This window comes from Pseudophryne corroboree, chromosome 4, assembly GCF_028390025.1.
Source record: "Pseudophryne corroboree isolate aPseCor3 chromosome 4, aPseCor3.hap2, whole genome shotgun sequence".
NCBI lineage: Eukaryota > Metazoa > Chordata > Amphibia > Anura > Myobatrachidae > Pseudophryne > Pseudophryne corroboree.
The window spans coordinates 146987802-147011805 of record NC_086447.1 but is presented as its reverse complement, the minus strand read 5'-3'; the positions used below and the strand labels follow the sequence as shown (position 1 = coordinate 147011805).

Genomic DNA, 24004 nt, shown 5'->3' with positions numbered 1-24004 from the left:
GTTTGTTTCTCTAATACCAAACACTTAATAAAAAGTTATGTTTCTGTTCTCTTTATTCTTCATACGACTCAATAGCGGACATCTAGGAAAACTGGTGCAAAGACAAAAAGGGGTTGTAACCCCTAGTAACCAATCAGATTTGGCTATTTTACTGTACTGTTTAGAAAATGAAAGAAAATGAGTTATATCAATCTTTTCTTTCAGAAGTTTTCTATAATAAATTTCCTGACGTTATCACTATCCCTGTGTGAATACCTTCTATGGGAAGCATAATTTCCAGTTATATGTCCAGAACCATCGCAGCCAGGAGTCGGACACCTAAAACCAGAAAAATGTATATTCGGCCATTTAATGAGAAAAAGGCATAATATAATATAGAATACAAAAAATATTCAATATAATGATTAGCATCTGTAACATACAACATAATGTGTAGTTTCAGCAAAATAAAAGTTCTCATTGTAGGTCATCTAATGTCATGTGGGGGTGCAGAGTGTTTTCTGTACCCTATATCATTATATTTAGACATTATGATAACACATTTGTGCAGTTGTGCACAAGTTGGTTTAATCTTTTCCTGCTACTCTGTGCATGTGTGGCAAAGCAATCATATGGAAAATGGGTATGGTCACAAGTCATGAGGGGCATGTTCACACGTCACAATGGGTGTGGTCACACATGACAAGGGGCGTGGTTTCACACCATGCACCCACTAAACAGCACTCTGTGGATGCATTCAGATCTATTGGAGTTGCTGGGCTGACACCTGTCTCTTACGGCCCATTGAACGTTGCATTTAGCTAATGGTACAGCGGTAAGGTGGTAGGGAGTACAATGTACTGGCTACTAATTTCTTAATGGTATGCTATACTGGCCCATACCAGCTAACTTGTACCACCGCATTTGTGTCTTTGACATGTTACTGTATAGAATGGAATTTATTTTGTAATTATTGAGTTCATTGCTTCTTTGAATTGTCAATGATGTGACCATCAGAAATAAAGGTTTTACTCAACATACTTTAGTATAATGTAGAATTTATCACCACATACAGTGATAAATACAATAGAAATGGTCAACTGATATTTTTCTAATCTAGGGGGTTATCCAGCGTTGATCGTTAATGTGCTAAATTTAGCACATCTACGATCATTTACTCTGACACGCGGGGGGGGCGCCCAGCACAGGGCTAGTCCATCCCGCATGTCAGGCCCTGCCCCCCCCCCCCTCCGCACAGGTACAAAAGCATCGCATGGCGGTGAAGATTTTGTACCTGGCGAGTAGCTCCCTACCTGTGCAGCTCCTGCGCACTGGCATGGAGCTACCCACCGCATTCCAGGTCGCAGTGGTTACGTGTGAAGTCACGCAGCTGCCACAGCCCCCCCAACAGTACGAACATGCCTCCGTTGTTTGGACCACGCCCCGCCAACAGCGTTCTAACGCTGTTGGCACACCCCTCCCACCCTGCGACTGCCTCTGCCTGTCAATCAGGCAAAGGCGGTTACAGCCAGTGAGATGCTGATAGCATCTCACTGGACTCCCGGGGTGCGCATGCGCAGTGCGGCCGCTGCACATGTGCACTCCATAAAGTAATTCAGACTGTGATCACTGCAGCGATCCAGTCTGAATTACCCCCCTAAAGTGGTATAGGAAACTTTAAGTAATGATCACTTTACTACAGTAAAATAATATATATTGTAATTCGCTCACTATTTGATACCACAATTGATTAAAAGGATATTAATAGGAGTTGCTTCAGCACACACAGTATAAAGCAACACTGTGCCTACACAGCATTGTAGAATATGCCACTAATTCGGAGCATTGTAGGAGGCACAACTCATTCACAGCATTACAGAAAATACCACTCATTCACAGCATTTCAGAAGATACCACTCATTCACAGCATTGTAGAAGGCACCACTCATTTACAGCATTGTAGAAGGCACCGCTCATTCACAGCAATGTGGAAGGCACCACTCATACACAGCATTGCAAAAGATACCACTCATTCACAGCATTAGAAGATACAATTCTTTTACAGCATTATAGAAGCCACAAGTGATTCACAGCAACACAGAAGATACCACTAATTTACAACATTGTAGAAGGCACCACTAATTTATAGCATTACATAAGATATCACTCATTCACAGCATTGTAGAAAGCACCACTCAATTAACAGCATTGTAGAAGGCACCACTCATTCACAGCATTGTAGAAGGCACCACTCATATACACCATTGCAGAAGATACCACTCATTCACAGCATTACAGAAGATACCACTCATTCAAAGCATTACAGAAGATACCACTCATTCACAGCATTGTAGAAAGCACCACTCATTCACAGCTTTATAGATGATACCACTCATTCACAGCATTACAGAAGATACCACTCATTCACATCTTTACAGATGATACCACTCATTCACAGCATTACAGAAGATACCACTTTCTCACAGCATTACAAAAGATACCACTCATTCACAGCATTAAAGAAGATACCACTCATCCACAGCATTGTAGAAGGCACTACTCATTCACAGCATCTTTGAAGATACCACTCATTCACAGCATTGTAGAAGGCACTACTCATTCACAGCATCCCAGAAGATACCACTCATTCACAGCATTGTAGAAGGCACTACTCATTCACAGCATTTTAGAAGATACCACTAATTCACAGCATTGTAGAAGGCACCACTCATTCACAGCATTGTAGAAGGGACCACTCATTCACAGCATTGTAGAAGGCACTACTCATTCACAGCATTTTAGAAAATGCCACTAATTCACAGCATTGTAGAAGGCATCACTCATTCACAGCTTTATAGAAAGCACCACTCATTCACAGCATTGTAGAACTTAGCAGTCATTCAGAGAATTATAAAAGATACCAGTAACCCATAACACTGTAGAAGATACCACTAATTTAAAGCATTATAGAAGGCACCACTACTTTACAACATTACAGAAGATACCACTTATTCACAACACTGCAAAAGATACAACTCATTCACAGCATTACATTAGATTCCACTTATTTACAGCATTACAGAAGATACCATTCACTTACAGCATTGTTGAAAATATCAGTCATTCACAGTATTGTAGAAGATACTGCTCATTCACAACATTGTAGAAGATACCACTCATTCACAGCATTGCGGAAAATATCAGTAATTCACAGCATTGTAAAAGACATCACTCATTCACAGGTTATAGACAGCACAACTCATTCACAGCATTGTAGAATTTAACAGTCATTCAGAGAATTATACAATTTAACAGTCATTCAGAGAATTATACAATTCCAGGGCCGGCGCTACCATTAGGCAGCTTTAGGCAACTGCCTAGGAGCGCCAGCCGCTGGAGGGCGGCACTTAGTCAGCAGCACAACATGAGCAATGAGCGGCCGCCACTGTCCCCCTTCTCCGCAACCCACAGCACCAGTTTTGTTTTTGTGTTTTATGTTTCTGCGGGTTCCGGAGGGGCGGGAGGATTGAGGATAAGCAACGGCTATTAATTAGAGGCAGCAGCCGCCTGCCCCTCAACCATCACAGCCGCCAGCCAGCAGCAGCAACGGGAGCAGTGCCTCCCCGCCAGCAGCAGCAGGTTGCAGCCAAGCAATGTTAACCCAGACGTCACCATGAGCCGGGAGATGGCAGCAGCGGGGAGAAGTAATCCCTCCACTACTTACTTGCCAGCGGAAAGATGCAGCTGTCCCTGCCTGGAGTCACACCCCGTGGAAGAGGTAATAACCAAAGTCTGCCGCCCTGGATGGGGGAGGAGAGGGGTTGGATTTAAGTATGGAGACCATGTAAATATGGATGTATGTATATATGGAGGAAGTGTGTGTGTGGGTGGAGATAGAATGAATATATATATATATATATATGAGGCAGAGTGTAGCTGTATGTAGGCAGTGTATGGATTATATATGTGCGTATGTATGTATGTATGGAGGCAGTGTATGGATGTGTATATGTACGTATGTACGGAGGCAGTGTATGGATGTATATATGTACGTACGTATGAACGGAGGCAGTGTATGGATGTATGTATGGGTGTGTATATGTACATATGTATGGAGGCGGTGTATGGATGTATGGATGTAGTGTATGGATGTATGTATGGATGTATGGAGGAAGTGTATGGATGTATGTATGTATGGAGGTAGTGTATGGATGTATGTATGGATGTATAGAGGCAGTGTATGGATGTATATATGTATGTATGTATGTATGGAGGCAGTGTATGGATGTAGATATGTATGAGAGAGGCAGTGTATGGATGTTTATACTGTATGCATGTATGAAAGCATCAGTGTATGGCTCTATCTATGTATGAAAGGGGCAGTGTATGGATGTATATATGCATGGATGTATATATGTATGTATGTATGTATGTATGTATGTATGTATGTATGTATGAGAGAGGCAGTGTATGTACAGTATGTATGTATGTATGTATGCATGTATGTATGTATGTATGACAGGGGCAGTATATGGATGTATATATGTATGTATGTATGTATGTATGTATGTATGTATGAGAGAGGCAGTGTATGTATGTATGTATGTATGTATGTATGTATGTATGTATGGATGGGAAAGGCAGTGTATGTACAGTATGTATGTATGTATGTATGTATGTATGTATGAGAGACAGAATGAAATAGAAAGAGATAGGCTGCTGGGTAGGGTGCCAGGACCTGGGAAGGGGGTGCCACTGAGTGTACCCATCAAATAATTTAGGATGTCTTTGAGCAATACATCTTGTCATACTCAATGCAGTCAGACGGCTGGGAAACGTATAAGACACCGCCTCTGCGCTTTCCCCTTACTGACTGGGAAAGTGGGTAATTGATGGTGTTGAGGGCCGCTAGGCAGAAGTTTTGCCTAGGGTGCCAAGAAACCTTGCACCGGCCCTATACAATTCACAGCATTGTAGAAGATACCACTCATTCACATCTTTATAGAAAGCATAACTCATTCAAAGCATTGTAGAATTTAAGTCATTCAGAGAATTATAGAAGATACCAGTCACTCACAGCATTGTAAAAGATACCACTCATTCACAGCATCACAGAAGATAACAGTGATTCACAGCATTACAGAAGATACTACTCATTTGCAGCATTGTAGAAGATACCACTCATTCACAGCATTGTAGAAGGTACCCCTAATTCACAGCATCGTGGACCACTCAATCACAGTATTGTTACAAATTTCAGTCATTCATAGCATTGTAGAATACACAACTCATTCACAGCATTGTAGAAGGCACCACTCATTCACAACATTACAGAAGATACTACTCATTCACAGCATTACAGAAGATTCTACTCATTCACAGCATTACAGAAGATACCACTCTTTCACAGCATTACAGAAGTTATCACTCATTCACAGCATTGTAGAAGATACAGCTCATTCACAGCATTGTAGAAGGTACTATTCTTTAACAGCATTACAGAAAATACTACTCATTCACAGTATTGTAGAAGGCACCACTCAATCACAAAGTTGTAGAATTTAAGAATTATAGAAGATACCAGTCACTCACATCATTGTAGAAGGTTCCATTCATTCATCACATTGTGGGAGGCACCACTCTGTCAGTACATAGTAGAAGATACCACTCAATCACAGCATTTTAGAACATGCAACTCTTTCACAGCATTGTAAAATATACTACTCATTCACAGCAATGTAGAAGATACCACTCATTCACAACATTGCAGAAGATACAATTTATTTACAGCATTGTAGAAAATGCCACTCACTCACAGTATTGTAGAAGAAACCACTCATTCATAATACTGCAGAGGATAAAACTTATTCACTAAATTGTAAAAAGTACACCTCATTCGCAGCACGGTAGAGAATAACACTCATTCACAGTATTGTAGAAGATACCACTCATTCACAAAATTGTAGAAGATACCACTCAGTCACAGCATGGTAGAAGATACCACTCAGTCACAGCATGGTAGAAGACACCACTCAGTCACGGCATTGTAGAAGATACCACTCAGTCACGGCATTGTAGAAGATACCACTCAGTCACAGCATGGTAGAAGATACCACTCAGTCACAGCATGGTAGAAGATACCACTCAGTCACAGCATGGTAGAAGACACCACTCAGTCACGGCATTGTAGAAGATACCACTCAGTAACAGCATGGTAGAAGATACCACTCAGTCACAGCACTGTAGATAATACCACTCTTTCACAGTATTGTAGAAGATACCACTCATTCACAAAATTGTAGAAGATACCACTCAGTCACAGCATGGCAGAAGATACCACTCAGTCACGGCATTGTAGAAGATACCACTCAGTCACAGCATTGTAAGAGATACCACTCATAGAATTCATACAACATTCATGCAATCCCTTTTATTAAATTCAATGTCTAACCAACAGCACCAGATGGTAAGTAGACATTTGTTAGGATCTCCTGCTCTGTGCTGCCACGTCGCCATGGCAACCGGGAGGCAAGTGTTAGCGAAGTAACCTGAGCGCAGCTGATACTCCGGTCCGGGTTTTTACTGTGCAGTGGTTACAGGCTCTGTGCACGGCAGGGAATCCGGCGCTGGTTTTGTGCTCACAGTCTGTGAGGTCTGAGTGGGGCGTGGACAGCACCTGCTATATAAACCATCCTCTCAGGCTAGGCAAATGCTGCTGAATCTTTGTTTGTTAGTCAGTTCCAGAGAGTTAGCTAGTACTGTGTGACTTTGTATTTACTTGTTGCTTACTGCGAATAGGCCTTGGGATTCGGTACTTCATTCTGCCAATCCGGACCTAGCAGTAAGACTGGAGTTAGTTGTTTGACCTGCTGGGGTTCTTTTGCTATTCTGTGAACCCAGCAGGTTTGCGGCTGTACTCTCAGACCTTCTTGCTTAATCCTCCCTCACTGTGCAGGGCGTCCAGGTGTCAGTTTAGTGGCAGTAAGCTGAACCTGTGCCCTGCAAGTGGGGGTTAGGATTGTGGATACTCTCCTTGTGTCTATATTTCTATCTCTGACCAAGGAGTTTATTCCCACACCCGTTGGTAACCCTTTGGGGTTTTTTCTGTTGCTCTTAGCAACATCATTTCAGGTGCTCCACATGTTAAATCACTACACATCGCTTCATTGTCCGCTCTATTCCATCTGAGCATTCCTGACACTAGGGAGACACCCAATTCCTGAGCCTTTGGGCTTCTCCGTTCACTTTGTGTTTATTAGTTATTCCATCACCTCCTGTGTATGTTATGTTATACTGTCTGTGAGTTCGTTTGCTTCGCTTCCCTCTCTGTTCATACACCGGTATACTCCTGTTAGCACTGGTGTGCGTAACATATTCAGCAGCCCTACTCCTGTTGAAATTTTGTGGGAATATGGAGCATACCCCTCAAAATACTTTGCAACAGGTGGTCGATCAGGTGCAGGTCCTGACTCGACAATTTAATGAGATGTCCATTAAAATGAACACCCCGCAGGCCGCTAGCGGAGCTCCCGCAGCAGCAGCGGCAAGTTCAGGGGTTAAGGAGCCGAAAGTAAATCTCCCGGATCGTTTTTCTGGAGATCGCTCGCAGTTCTTTTGTTTCAAGGAGAGCTGTAAGCTATATTTCAGGCTTAGGCCCCAGTCTTCTGGGTCGGAGATTCAGCGGGTGGGCATGGTGATTTCCTTGCTACAAGGAGACCCACAGGTCTGGGCATATGGGTTACAGCCTGACTGTCCGTCGCTTAAAAGTGTTGATGCTTTTTTTACGGCACTGGGCATTTTGTATGATGACCCTGACCAGATGGCTTCAGCCGAGGCTCAGATTACGGTTCTTAAGCAAGGGCGACGGCCAGCTGAGGTTTATAGTACGGAGTTTCGCAGGTTGGCTCATGATACCCAGTGGAATGACCCAGCCCTGAGAAACCAGTACCGAAGGGGCCTTTCTGACCAGATAAAGGACCAACTGGTACAATATCCCTCGCCTGATAGCTTAGATCAGCTCATGCAGTTATCCATCCGGGTGGATAGACGGCTGAGAGAGCGTAGGCTTGAAAGGGAGACCGCAGTTTCCTTTTATCCCAAGGGAACCTCAGACTCTGAGGAATATTCCGAGGAGCCTATGCAGATTGGGGCTACCCGCCTCTCCTCGCGTGAGAAGACGCGGAGGAGACAGCAGGGTTTGTGTTTGTACTGTGGGAATAAAGGTCATGTTGTAGTATCATGCCCAGAAAAACCGGAAAACTTCAGGGCCTGAGGGTGATGGGAAATATCCTGTCAGTCCAGAAGTCAGAATTTCCTAAAAAGACTTTTCTCATTCCGGTGACTTTGGAGATCCTCGGTCAAACTGTCAAGACTGAGGCCTTTGTTGACAGTGGGGCCGATGGGGTTTTTATGGACCGTCAATTCGCCCTGGAACACTCTGTTCCCTCAGTACCTTTGGCATCAGAGATTGAGATCTGTGGGTTAAACGGGGAACCATTGTCCCAGGGTAAAATTACCTCCTGCACCCAGCCAAATTCCTTTGTTTATTGGAGCCACACACTCTGAAAAATTGTCTTTTTATGTGACTGTCTGTTCTTTTGCCCCATTGGTTTTGGGGTTACCCTGGTTAAGGGCCCATAACCCTCAATTTGACTGGGTCTCTGGGGAGATTCTTAGTTGGGGTAGTGATTGTTTCAGGAGTTGCTTGAGCCTTCCAGTCAGGCTCTCGCAGCTAAGTTTGCCAGGATTGCCAGGATGTTATGCAGATTTTGCGGATGTGTTCTCCAAAAAAGTGCCATTGATTTGTTGCCGGATGCTAAGCTTCCCAAGAGCAGGTTGTACTCCCTGTCACGTCCTGAGACTCAGGCTATGGCAGAGTACATTCAGGAGAACTTGGCTAAGGGATTTATCAGACCCTCACAGTCCCCAGTTGGGTCGGGGTTCTTTTTCGTGGGTAAAAAGGACGGTTCGTTGTGACCCTGCATCGACTTCAGGGAATTGAACCGTATCACGATTAAAAACTCGTACCCACTGCCTCTCATTTCGGTTTTGTTTGACCAGCTTCGTACTGCCACCATTTTTTCTAAGATTGACCTACGCGGTGCTTACAATCTAATCCGAATAAGAGAGGGGGATGAATGGAAGACTGCCTTTAATACCCACTCAGGGCATTATGAATATTTGGTGATGCCTTTTGGGCTCTCTAATGCCCCGGCAGTCTTCCAGGAATTCATGAACGATGTGCTCAGGGAATATTTGGATAGATTCTTAGTTGTTTATCTAGATGACATCCTAATCTTCTCTCATTCCCTGGAGGAACATCGGAAGCATGTACGCTTAGTCCTCCAGAAACTCAGAGACCACCAGCTTGGGGCGAAGCTGGAGAAGTGCGAGTTTGAAGTCCAGCAAATCGCATTTATAGGGTATATTATCTCCTCAGAAGGTTTCCAAATGGAGGGTTCTAAGGTACAGGCAGTCCTGGATTGGGTGCAGCCCACTAGTTTGAAGGCGCTTCAGCGTTTTCTGGGCTTTGCGAATTTTTATAGACGGTTTATCGCTGGATTTTCGTCTATAGTGGCCCCCTTGGTGGCACTCACTAAGAAAGGGGCGGATGTTGTTCACTGGTCTTGTGAGGCCAAAGCGGCCTTTGCCCGTCTCAAAAGGGCATTTGTCTCGGCCAAGGTGCTGCGACACCCAGATCCAGAGCGTCCTTTTGTGGTAGAAGTGGATGCCTCTGAGATAGGTATTGGGGCAGTGCTCTCTCAGATGGGGGTGTCTGATAATCGCCTTCATCCCTGTGCTTACTTTTCCCGTAAATTTTCGTCTGCCGAGATGAATTATGATGTGGGTAACCGGGTATTGTTGGCTATAAAGGATGCACTCGGGGAGTGGAGACACTGGCTTGAGGGGGCTAAGTTTGTGGTCTCAATTCTCACCGACCATAAGAATCTGGCATATTTAGAGTCAGCGAAGCGGCTCAATGCCAGGCAGGCACGATGGGCTTTGTTTTTTGCTCGCTTTAATTTTTTGATAACATATCGCCCTGGGTCAAAAAACATCAAGGCTCTCGCGGAGTTTTGCTCCAGTTCAAGAGACCACCGAGGAGCCATTGCCCATTGTGTCCCCATCATGTATTAAAGTGGGCATTACCCAGGACCTCTTGTCATTAGTCCTTAGAGCACAGGAGCAGGCTCCTCCAGACCTTCCGGTAGGTCTCTTGTTTGTGCCTCCTAGGTTAAGACAGCGAGTGTTCCTGGAATTCCATGCCAAGAGGTCGGCAGGGCATCCGGGTATTGCCAGAACTCGGGAGTTGCTGTCTAGGGCGGTGTGGTGGCCCTCGGTGGCTAGGGATGTGGATCAGTGGGTTCGGGCATGTGACGTTTGTGCCCGAAATAAAACTCCTAGAGGGGTTCCTGTCGGCCCATTACATCCACTCTCTATTCCGTCTAAGCCATGGACCCACATTTCCATGGATTTTGTGGTGGACTTGCCCAAATCCTCGGGGATGACAGCCATTTGGGTTGTCGTTGACAGGTTTTCGAAGATGGCGCATTTCGTTCCACTGGTTGGGTTGCCATCGGCCAGACGCCTGTCTGAGTTATTTATGCAGCATGTTGTGCGCCTCCACGGGTTGCCACTTGATGTGGTCTCTGACCGTGGATCCCAGTTTGTGGACAAATTCTGGAGGGCATTTTGTTCTGATCTCCAGATTTCTGTGAGCTTGTCGTCAGGCTACCATCCACAGTCTAATGGGCAGACTGAGAGGGTGAACCAGTCCTTGGAGCAGTTCCTCAGGTGTTATGTCTCCAAGTGTCATACTGACTGGGTTGCTCATCTGTCCATGGCGGAGTTTGCCTATAACAACGCGTCTCACTCTGCTACAGGGATCTCTCCCTTGGGCATCATCCTAAGGCCAATTCTTTTGACCCCCTGGATTCCACGTCTGGTGGTTCCTCTGTTGTTTCGGTCCTTAGGGGTATTTGGAGGAAAGTGAAGAAAGCCCTTGTGTCTGTGTCATTAGTGACCAAAAGGGTTTTTGATAAGCGGAGAAGACCCTGCAGCTTCAAATTAGGAGACTTCGTCTGGTTGTCCACCAAGAATTTGAAGTTAAGGCAGCCATCTCATAAGTTTGGCCCCCGGTTCATCGGCCCTTATAAGATCACCAGGGTTATCAATCTGGTGGCATTTCAGTTAGATCTGCCCCGTTCATTGGGTATCAATAAAACATTTCATTGTTCCCTTTTAAAACTGGCGGTTAGTAATCCTTTTTCCAGTGGAAGACCTTCTCCTCTTCTGATACGGGGTCAGAGGGAGTTTGTGGTTGAAAGGGTTCGTGACTCCAAGATGGTTCGGGGTCGGCTGTCATTTTTGGTGCACTGGAAGGGGTATGGCCCGGAGGAGCGGTCGTGGGTGCGCAGTTGTGATCTTCATGCCCCCAGACTGATACGCTCTTTCTTCTCGCAGTTCCCCGATAAACCCGGTGGTAGGGGTTCTTTGAGGTGGTACTGTTAGGATCTCCTGCTCTGTGCTGCCACGTCGCCATGGCAACCGGGAGGCAAGTGTTAGCGAAGTAACCTGAGCGCAGCTGATACTCCGGTCCGGGTTTTTACTGTGTAGTGGTTACAGGCTCTGTGCACGGCAGGGAATCCGGCGCTGGTTTTGTGCTCACAGTCTGTGAGGTCTGAGTGGGGCGTGGACAGCACCTGCTATATAAACCATCCTCTCAGGCTAGGCAAATGCTGCTGAATCTTTGTTTGTTAGTCAGTTCCAGACAGTTAGCTAGTACTATGTGACTTTGTATTTACTTGTTGCTTACTGCGAATAGGCCTTGGGATTCTGTACTTCATTCTGCCATTCCGGACCTAGCAGTAAGACTGGAGTCAGTTGTTTGACCTGCTGGGGTTCTTTTGCTATTCTGTGAACCCAGCAGGTTTGCGGCTGTACTCTCAGACCTTCTTGCTTAATCCTCCCTCACTGTGCAGGGCGTCCAGGTGTCAGTTTAGTGGCAGTAAGCTGAACCTGTGCCCTGCAAGTGGGGGTTAGGATTGTGGATACTCTCCTTGTGTCTATATTTCTATCTCTGACCAAGGAGTTTATTCCCACACCCGTTGGTAACCCTTTGGGGTTTTTTCTGTTGCTCTTAGCAACATCATTTCAGGTGCTTCACATGTTAAATCACTACACATCGCTTCATTGTCCGCTCTATTCCATCTGAGCATTCCTGACACTAGGGAGACACCCAATTCCTGAGCCTTTGGGCTTCTCCGTTCACTTTGTGTTTATTAGTTATTCCATCACCTCCTGTGTATGTTATGTTATACTGTCTGTGAGTTCGTTTGCTTCGCTTCCCTCTCTGTTCATACACCGGTATACTCCTGTTAGCACTGGTGTGCGTAACAACATCCTGGAGTCAAGAAAAAATCTCCTACAAGTCGAGCTTTGATTTTATTGAAGCATATACCAGACATCTATACAAAGGGGAGCATACGAACTGTACATCTAGATAGGGGGACATTTCATTACAATTACCAAAAATAGGGGGCAGCTAGGCATACCAATTCAGGGTTCCTAGGAGTATCTGCACTAAGTTGATGCAAAATACTGTATATTTATAATCATTTCTATTTATTACATAGAATCAGTGGTGTCATTTTTCCGGAGCTCTGCGCATGCGCTGTGCCACAGTCTCTACTGCACAGAACACTCACAGCGCTGCCAGCTACGGGATAGGAGGGGGCCCACACACAGAGACTGCACACGGGTCCCCTCCTCTCTAGATACGCCTCTGCATACAATTGTCCATCTGCAGCTGCTGGACACCTTAACACATCAGAAGTTAGTATTTCGCTACGCTTCACAGGGGTTCCTTAGCCGCCAACAGTATCTATTTCTTATTCTTCATCAGTACATCACAAGTAATGCTCATCTAGGCTCATAATTGTTCTGCTACTTTGTTAGTAAACTACTTTATTGATAGGTAGATATAAGCTATGATGCTGGTCTCTTCATTCTGCACTGATGTACTGCCAAAGCCTCCAAACCATCTGAATGGGCAGGGGTGTAGATATAGCACATTGTAACTGGCATAGCCACACTTAATGAATAACAGTACCACTCTCCACTGCCTCCAACCTCCTACAAATCATAACAAGCACATTGATTGTAGGATGGCGGGATGACCCCTTAAAATCGGTACTGTCTTAACGATAACATAAACCCAGGATCAGCCGGGTGAATACATACGAAATGCTAGTGGATGGGATGCTGGCAGTCATATGAACGAAACCGGCATCCCGATGCACAGAATACTTGTGGAGCTCGGGTAAGTATGTATTCCCTCCCCTCTCACCCCCCTAACCCTCTCTTCCTGTAGCCTAACCGTAACCCTCCACAGTGGTGCCTAAACCTAACCCACCTCCACGCAGCCTAAACCTAACCCTCATTTCCCTCGCAGCCAGAATGTAGTTATGATACCGGCGGACCGCAGTGAGCCACCGAGCCCACAAGGGGCTTCATTGTGCTCGCCCCTCACGCCGGCAATCTAAAGCTCGGGATCCCGGCATCGGTATGGTGACCGGCTGGATCCTAAACACCGGTCACATGAACCCAACCCTCTCAGTCTAACTCTAACCATTCCACCGCAGCTTAAACCTAATCCCCCCCCCCCCCCCCTGCCCTGCATGGCTAAAATCTGGGAGACCTCACTTAAGTTCAGGATGCTAACGGTCAGGACTCCGGCGTCGGTATTGCAAGTGTTGTTGGAGTACCGGCGCCGGGATTTTGGCCATGTTTTGGGATTTCGTTGTGAGCACAGTATTTTAAATGCTTGCATCCTAACCTCCGTCATCCTGATCGCTGTCATCCTCAACTCATCCCCAGGTGGGGGGTTATGTTATCTGTTAGTGACATCAAATGATCGGTGCAGCTAGTTGTGATACGTGTGCATTGTATTTATAGTATATGTTCTCTGTCAAATAAATTCTTTAATCACCACTCTCCACAGTTCTTGTAGCTGGGGTTCTCAAGGAACCTCCATATTTCTTTAGCAAACCGCAGTCCCTACCTACATCATAGAGGATGAGCAAACAGATTTATACTTTATTGTTGGCAGCAGATTAAAATGAACGCAGCAACAAATATATCACATATATTGACAGCCTGATTCAGAGGTGGAAAATGCTGCCCCCGCTCTTGCGTCTGCTGGCGGAGTAGCGGGAGCGATAATAAGTAAATGAATTCAGCCTACCCCTTGTGTACTAGTGTGCACCTGAATGCAGCCTCAGTTCTGTCCATTTAGCACCTGCTTCTGGTTTCCAGTCCTCCCATATGTTGTACATTTTGTTAGTAGATTCAGTGCAGCACTGTCAGTGATTTATTTACCGCCAGTTTACTGGTCTCTACTCTTTATGATCCTTGAAATCATTGATAAACTGTTTCAAAATGTGACTGCAAATCCTGGATCCCTAACTGTCAGTACTCAGATTGCCTGCTAGGTGGCAGCATTGATTCACAAATCTGCTTCTATATTGTAATCTGCAATTGCAGTGAACAAGTTGTCAGTTTATCAGATACATAAATCAGCAGAACATAATTGTATCACGTCATATTTGGGGTTGGGGTGCTGTTATCACTAAACACCAGATCACATGTAACAGACATTGGCAAAGTATTCCCTCCCGAGGTATTCATTTCACAAGTTTGCTTATGCAAATCAAATGAAGTGATAATTAGCTGAAATGAGGATGACATAAGCACGGACGTGATTTACTCACAGTGTAAATTTGCTTGTTTTCCTTTGTTGAAATTGTAATGTGGCTTGCATAAGAATTTGCACCTGAGCTATAGGGAAAGATGTGCAGTATTTCTCAAATGTGAAGAAGCTAATTGTTAGCATTTATGAATGTTTTAAGTGTAACATCTCATTTGCATTTTACAGTATGTTCCGTCTAAGGCGTAAGCACACTGTTGCTGTCCAGCCCCTGCCAGGGTAGCATTTCCAGACTGGTACTTACTAGCCTGAACCCCCTTCCCCCGCTGACAGGGAAGTAACTAGGGTGATGCAACATGTGCCATGGCACAGAGTGCCGGCAGGCAGGGGGCACTGTAAGGCGGCACCTGTCAGTTTTCTGTTTTAATCATTTTCATTTGTTGGTTCCTCTCCTTTGCTCCTTGTGCTCTCTGGCCGCTCCTATCTACTCCCTGACTGACTGACTGACTCACCCTCCCCTTCCTCCCATCCCTAAGCACCTATAGTTTGTATAGACACATCCCTTCCTTCCATCCCTAAGCACCTTCAGTGTGTATAGACACATCCCTTCCTTCCATCCATCCATCCCTAAGCACCTTCAGTGTGTATAGACACCTTGGTATAGACACATAAGGCAAAATATTGTTTTATCCATGACTCAAAACTATCACCTATTACATTGCAGTCAGACACATACACATGGAGCTATTTGCTCCGGCAAAGGAAATCTGCAAACTTTAACTAGAGTTGTTATTGTCAAAGACGCAATATACTTTTGCATGGCAGTTGAGCAGATATCTGTAGTTTATGCCTGCACGTGATTGGATGTGTGGCTGCACACTATATACATCTGTCTGTTTGCAATGGTTTTGAACTGACTGAGGTGTCTGGCTACAATATTACAGTATTTGGAAATGTGTGCCTTAAATAAAGGAGGCTGAGACTGAAGGTGCCTATCAATGTGAGAGGTATGACTGCTAAGAAATGTGTGATTTAAAATAAAGGATACTGTAACTTATACCACTTTCGCACCGCACAAATAACCCAGTATCGACCCGGCATATTGCTGGGTCGACACGGGTCAGCATGCAGTGTGAAAGCTCCATAGGCAAAATCCCGGGTCGCCTGACCCGGCAATTCAACCCGAGAATAAAGCAGTGTTATTCCCGGGTTGAATACTGGATCACTGGCAGCGTAAACGGGCTCCCGGGTCGATACGACCTGGGACCCGTTCATTACAACAGGGAGAGGCGGCACGGACATGATCTCATATCCCAGTGCCGCCTCAGCCCCCGCCGCTATGGCAACCTGCCGGCATATAGCCGGGTCGGGGAAGCCAGCAGCAGCGTCCAATGCTGGATCTCACCCAGGAAGGACCCATTTCCAATTCCCGGGTGGGATCCGGCATTGGCGGTGTGAAAAGGGTATAAATGTGGCTACTGCACCAACACAGATCTGGAAATATCGGATATTTACGTAAATATCAAATTTACGTAAATCCCTGAATCAGGCCCTATATATAAAATGCAAAAAAGTACATTGTAACTAAGTTTAGTAAACACATCATGATGAGTGCTCCATAGCCCATATACTAGATCAGTGCATTAAGTAGAGACACATTAATACCCCATCTTCCCCTTGGCAGCATACTGGTTTCAGCGTCCTTCCCACATAGCCCTGGGTGACAGAATGGAAATATCGGTAGTTCATACTTGCCTACCATCGAAAACTAGTTTCAGGGAGATTATAGTTGGTAGAAGAATGCGCTGCGGGCAAAGGGTGTGTCTACCCCCGCATATGGGTGCATCTATGCTTAAATCCATGTTACGAGATATTTCTATATAATGTTTGTAACAATATATTTAGGAACATTTGATTTGTATTGATACTAACATTGCTGACTACATTACTGAATTTCTTGTTTGCAACTATTCACTGTGATAGTTATTTTCTTCTCACTATATAGATGTTAATGTGACAGCTATGCAATAAATTCCAAATGCCTTTCGACCTTGTGTGAATTTATCCCTAAGCATATATTTCTTGCCAGGTCGACTAAGAATACTGTATGTTGCTAAGTATGTTTTTTGTTGTATTAGATGCTATTTTATTGTGAACACTGGACTGCCAGCAACTTGTAGGCCCTACCTATATTTATATTATTAAAATCATTACTGACACCAGATAGTTTAATTAAACAAATGAGTTTAACTAAAGATTACTAAAATAAATTTCCTTCTCTCAGCCTGAATACACTAACAGTAGCAGCTAATGCAATGGCTCACTGCACACACACAGCAGAGATAAGAAGACACAGGGTGATCATGTACTCTTGTGCTCTGTTGCTGTCTCTTCTGCCAGGGATCTAATGAGAGCTGTCAGCATGGACTCCTGAGCAACTACAGCAGTCACAGTGACTGCAGAAAATCACTGTCCTTTACAAAAAAGATGATGTTTTTTATTACAAAATATATTTATTTTGTTTAGGGCCAGATGTATTAAGCCTTAAAAAGTAATAAAGTGGAGAGTGATAAAATACCAGCCAATCAGCTCCTAACTATAATTTTTCTAACTCAGCCTGTCACATGGCAGCGGATTGGCTGGTACTTTATCACTCTCTACTTTATCACTTTTTAAGGCTTAGTACACCGCCCCCTTAGAGAGATGGCTCCTAGAGCACTGGCTGTGATCTCAGTTATCCTGTATGGAACTTGCAGCACACATGCTGAACCTCCAAAGACGAGTTGTCTACAATATGTATTTAAACACAGTGTGTACCAGATACAATATCCTCCATTCCTTCTAAGTTCATATATTGATTACTGCCTCACCTTTATTGTCAGGAAAACAGCACTGGTCTCATTATATCACCTGTTTACCCACAGAGGCCATAATCAGCACTGTGCAATTAGCAACCCGTGTTTGTTACATACAAAGCATTTGTATGCGGCATGTTGGTTTCGCTCACATATTAAGTTGAGGAATAGAAGACTTTATCAATATTTAACGATCAGGTTCCTCAGATACAGTAGGTTCTCCTTGTATAATAAAAAATGTAACATGCCGAAAAATCATTATTGGGTTTCTAAGGCTACAATAAAGTAATTTTTAACTATTTTGTTTAGTGTATTTTCAAGATACTAAGTCGTAAACATTTTGTGGGTGACAAAAAGCCCTAATTGCAGTCTGATCCTAATTTACAGTGGTATTCTTTGATTTCTGGATGTGTAATTTGTCAGATGCTAAGGCCTCCATTTACCAATGTTACTATTTGCTGGTGGTATATTTCCTTTAGTGTCACTGTATCTTCAGTGATATTATTATACTGCCAGTATTTCACTTCATTTACCTGTCCGGTGAGGACCAGCATTGACTCCCTCCTCCGCAGCATCCTCTGTGTTACCGGCAGCCTATTGCTACCGGCGACGAGTTACTGACTAGGAGTCTGATTGAGAGGTGCACAGAGATGCATGTGCAGCTGCGATTTCATATGAAAAAATATGCTAATGACTCCGACATCGTCTTGTGCATTGCGATGCTCCTGCTGGAGTCTCACATCCGCCGCTTACATACAAAAGCAAAAACATTGGGAAGTTCAGGCGCACATCAGTGGCCCCATTGAACCTGTAAGCAACCCTATGCTGTCTCTGAATGACCGACTCATTTAAAACACCTGGAGATGAATTTGTAGTGCCTGACTATGGTAACCCCAGAACACAGAAAACGGTCCTCACACGCCTGCGTTTTTATTGCAACCCCTGTCCCCAACCCCCAATTGATGACTACCTGTCACCACTCACTGTGCAAATAAATCGTCAGTGCATACAATGCTGCTAAGCCATCGCTATGGGTGCGCATTATGGCTTTCAGTGCATGTGCAAAACATTGCTCCACTGCATCTGCAATCAACATGGTGCCCACCTCTGAATGAGGCCCTAATGCTTATATGCAATTGCCATTATACTTTAACCAGGCCAGAACTCTGCAAAGTTGGGTAAGCTATGCTCTTAGAGCATCACAGAGCAGGGCTAGGCAATTCTTGGCACTAGTGCCACAAAATGAAACTCAGGGATGTTTTGAGTGGCACCTATGGGGTCATACCCTATTGTGTCATGTGTGATCTTCCCATCCTACTCCACCACTTTCCCTTAAAGAGGTTACCCTTTTTGGCATGTTATACCCTCTACAAACAAGAGCATGACTTAATACCCAACAAAGCCTAGGCCTTAGAGTGAGTGTGAACCACAGTTAGTCCTGCCCACAGTTAAATAACCATAGAAAATGCTGAAGCATGTGTTTGCCTACAGACTACAAATTATCAATTTAATCTGAGCTAATTTCTTTCAAGAAAGGAAGGACTCGGAAGTGACTAACATTTTTAGTGCCCATTTACTGCTGTAATCATGGTGGCATTCCGGAAACTTTTTTAGCTGACATCCAATGAGAAAAATGTTGCACTTAGTGAAAATGATAGCTTTACAAAATGTTATCTTTTAATTGTGTTAATTGTGCATTATTTCAGGAATTGGCAACTTGTGCAGAACATGCAGAACAGAGATGACAAGTAGCTAGTCGGATGTGGCAGAACTACTGCAACTGCTCGGGGTGCGACTGCTATAAGCCCCATTTGTGAGCCCCATCGGTGAGCAAATGTGCATGCCCCAGACCCAAGCAGACTCAGAGGAGCAGAGCATGGCTTTGGCAGAAGTTGTCAGCCCTTTACCAAGTTTTTCTATGGGACCCAGCGATGCCACATGTCACTACTGCTAGTCCAGGAGGCGGGAGAATTGAAAACAGCTCTCAGTCAGTAAATATGTGAGGCCACGTATGTTGCTGAACATGAGGTTACTGTATAAGTAGATTTCCAAAATGCACATGTATAAGATCTATCAAACACTTGAGACCTTCTGCTGCTTATCCAGGCTTATTCAAATCTTATATAATAAAAGGGTAATGCTGCTCCTCACCTCTATGGCACACCGGTGGCCACTAGATATTGCCCAACGCAGCAATTCAAGTGTTGCTCCATTCAGGCGCACACACACACACACACACACACACACACACACACACACACACACACACCTACACACCTCAGCATGAGAGAGCCCCGGCTCCCATTTTGACGGGCAGGTAACTAGTCTGATAGATTTGCTGGAATCAGCTGTTCGGGCAGAACTGATAGAGTGGCGCTTGTACAAGTAAGAAGTAGCTAATAGTATTTGTTTTAGCAGCTGAGACAGCTGTTATGAAGCTCTATTTATAAAAACATCAGCCTATCAAACCATGCTGCTTATAAGTGATGGCAAATGTACTACAGGTATTTAGTGCTACTGTAATGCAATTGTTATACAGCACTCAGTGAGGATAATTCCAGGGACACCTTGCTGCTGTTCCATTGCATTTGAGAATTCCAGTTTGCATTACCTAAACGTACCACATTCATCACAGAAACACAAAATGTGATTGTAGAAAAGAAGCTAGAGGTCCATCTAATCTGCTCTTTTATTTGCGGGTCATGTTTTATGAATTTCAGTATAATGATTTTTTTCACACATCAAATGAAAAGAAGTAACCAAAAAGGGTAGAGAGAGAGAGAGAGAGAGAGAGAGATTGATTTGTACACACCTCAAAGAAATACACCTTTTAAATACATTTAAATATCTTCTGAACCCGTCCACTCCAAGCAGTTAATGCCAAAGATCTGGATTCCTACTTTAAGGATAGGATTGATAATAACCATCATGAAATTGTGTACAATTGCTGAACCAGCGACCTGCTCATTTCTACCCTGAACCCCTCCATCACCATTTTATAATTTCATCCCACCATTGAAGATTAAAGCATCTATTCTCGTCTTCTTTTTCTACTCTGCTTTCTATCGTCTCTATCCTATATACCCCTGCAAATAAGTCCATCCCTATAGCTTGTGTTTACCTTAATCTTAACTAAAATGTGTGTTTTCTCTATACAGATATTATTCTCCTCATCTTGCCCTCTTCACTAGGAAGTTGGCGGGATGCTGGAACACTATTCTCTAAAAGCCCAAAAGACCACCAAATTATCAAGACCTGTGAAATCTGTTTCCATGTATACTTAGAGAAGGGAGATTAGCAAACTACAGTGTCTCCATTCCATAAATCTTCTCTTGTAATCCCAGGTTGGTCATTATAAATGTGAAACAAATGATGAGCATTGCATGGGTGTCATAAGGTGGGACTGCTGTGATGTAGGTGGAAGTGATGTCAACGGCACCGAAAACCAGGCTTGGACCTCAGGAGCTTCCTGTATGCAAAGCGCTGATGTAGGATAGTGGTGGGAGTCCACGAGAGCCGGTAATGTATGCTGAATTCTGTTATCCTATGTGAGTGCAGATATTTATAGCAAAGGTTGTCCTTACTAACTTCACTTTTGTGTGTCCCTAGTCTCTTTTTTTTATTCATTCAGTGACTAGCTTCCTCCTATCCCTGGTTCTTAGGTTTCCAGAGCCATAGCATGACTCTTCCATGTCTGCCCTGGCCCCTGCACATGTGATGTTATGATGTCATGGAAGAGAGCAGCCAGGAGAACAGTGCTGGGTGGCAGGGGCATGCTAAGGACAGAGTGTCCCTCCAGCAGACACCCCAGATGCCCAACACAGGTGTCCCTGGCCCTGTGCCCTGGACAGTAGCACCAGTCACACAGCCCTAGTGACAGCCCTGTGATTTGGTTAGTGCAGGCCCTGATCTGGGGAACCCCTTTAAGGTACCTAGTCTGTATATTATAGGATGTATTATTCTTTTGAATAATAGTTATTTTAATAAATCGTAAAGGGTAAAAATTACGTATTATGTAATTGCAATCCTAACACAATTCACTAGTGCATTTTATTTACTTGATATAAAGAGTATTAACAGCATTGCTGTAAAGAAAAGTAATATCCAGAAAGATAAATGTGTTATATGAGGAGTAGTAAAACAGATGGGAATGAAGGATAATACAACCAGGAGCTGGCGTAAAGTTTTATGATGCCCTCGAGAAGGCAAAGATTCAATTTTCTGCATTGCTCCAAGTACCTTTACTTCCACAAATTCAAACATCAAGAAAAAGTCAAGTAAAGCATAAATAATACAAAAATGGATTTATTAAATGGTGATCATATAACACAAACAATGTAAAAAAAAAAGAGAAATATAGTTTCTTACTTTAGTTCCTGCGAACTGGTGGCTATCATGTTTCGAATACTTTTGTCAGCCAATGGACAACCAGACAATCTGAAAATAAATAAATAAATAAATAGTATTATAGGTGTATTTTAATTAGTTAACTAAAGTAATTACAATGATACAAAACCTCTTTTGAAACAGGGACAGCATAAGACCGTATCTAATGTGATATTGATTGTTCCTTTTTGGACTTCTGATTTACAGGCAGTCTTGATGGCCATCTGGGTACCAGTGTGTATGGTGGGCAGGCTTGGACTGGCCCACAGGGGTACAGGGGAAACCATCGGTGGGCCCCACTGCCTGGGGGCCCACCTCCTGCTCTAAGGATCAGGTTCGAGACTGTGCACTTGAATTATACATCATACATATGTTACCTTATAGTGGACTATGGTGTATTTTCTACAGTGCATTGCTGTTATTAATCTATTATTAATCTGGTACATTATCATGCATGCAGCAGCTGAATTTACTGTATATATTTTTGAAGAGGCCCACACCCCCTCTGCAGACTGACCACACCCCTAACATGGGCCCCTACCACTGATGGGCACTGCATGCCCCAGTCCAACACTGATGGTGGGTATCATGTGGACCACATACCTATGCATCCGGTATGGCAGTACATCATGTTCAGTGTGGTCCTGTCATGTGACCTGGCCACTAAAAGACTGGAGCTGTGTAATTAAGCTCAACACATGTATTACAACATTGGGGCATATGTAATAGGGTCTGAGTCTGCCGAAGGTGCGGGATGCTGGCCGACCTCTGAGAAATTTTTAAAGCGGAAATCATTTACAAGGCAAAACAATGCCTTGTAAATGATTGCTGCTTTATAAAAACCTCCCCATTCGGCCGGCACCCCGCACCTCCGGCCAACTCTGATCCTATTAGATATGCCCAAGTGTTCCAGTTGTCTTGTGAACAGGTTAAAGAATTGGATGTATGGACAGTTTTATTGACACAAGGCAAGTCCTGTCCCACCTTAAACTCTCACCATGTCATATACAGTGTATAGCACATAAAGTCAACATTTTAGTTTGTTCCTTTTTAACAAAATACAAGTGCTGACTTAATTTAAAGAAGAAGCGTTCACTGTGCAGGAAGCACGGTCACTTTCAGGAAACCTACTAAGTGCACTTTTGGCAAAATAACATTCTAATAGTTAACCCAGAGAAAAGATAAATTTTAGATGCCATCATTAATACAATAAACTAGTGAAGAGTATTACCAGTGAATTGATTCAGTAACAACACAAAAGACAGGGGATGTAGTTAATATACCGGCTGTCGGGATACCAGCGTTCAGGATCCCGACGCCAGAATCCCAACAGCCGGTAAAATGACAGCGGTCAAAATACCGACTGCTCCCCGGTATTCACACTTGGGTGGTAGGTCCACGCCACCACCCAAGGGAGAATAGAACCCGTAGCGAGCGAAGCTCGTTGCTGGGACCCAAGTGTGGCGAGTGTAGCAAGCCTGCGAGGGGACTCGCTGCGCTCGCTGCCGGTATTGCGGCTGTCGGGATGCCTCTGTCGGGATTCTGACAGCCGGCATCCCGTCAGCCGGGATATCATACTGAACCCAAAGAGAGCCTTATTTGTATTTAAGAAGGAACTTGCACAGACAGCCACAAAAATAAAATGCTTCTGGGTGGTTTATATTTAACCAGTCATTTCGTATTTGGCCTCCTCTTCATCCTGAACTACTGCTGTTTTGCGCACTTTGACACTTGGTTGTGAACGAACCCCCAATATCAACAATATTGTACAGATTCTTACTATTATTGTTACTGCTGCAAAGAAAGTAATAATACAGTAGGTACTGTAAATGAATAATTAAAGTAAAGTAATCCAAAGCCGCAATAAAGGCCAAATTTATCAAACTTATACGTAGAATGCTTTAAAAATATAGAAAAAAGTCTCTGTTATGTATATTTACAATTGATCGACTTCTTTTTTATTACACATGCTTTGAGATGACATCGTCATTAATTCCCATCCCCCTCATAACCTCCCTTCCTTCCCCTTGTTGTCTTTCCCTGTATCCCCCTAAGAAAAACGTCAAAACAATATTTG

At 44.0% G+C, this 24004-nt stretch overlaps 1 protein-coding gene across 10 annotated transcripts in view; it reads right to left on the bottom strand.

Moving 5' to 3' along the window:
- MYT1L (myelin transcription factor 1 like) overlaps positions 1 to 24004 on the bottom strand; it is a 760642-nt gene that overhangs the window by 24141 nt on the left and 712497 nt on the right. For 9 of the 10 annotated variants that reach the window (XM_063915489.1, XM_063915485.1, XM_063915480.1 and 6 more), the window contains 2 exons: positions 21910 to 21978; positions 256 to 318 (listed from right to left, as the gene is read on the bottom strand). In XM_063915489.1, coding sequence (XP_063771559.1) covers positions 256 to 318; positions 21910 to 21978 — 132 coding nt within the window. The remainder of the gene's footprint in view (positions 1 to 255; positions 319 to 21909; positions 21979 to 24004) is intronic. The other variant, XM_063915487.1, reaches the window with a different exon arrangement.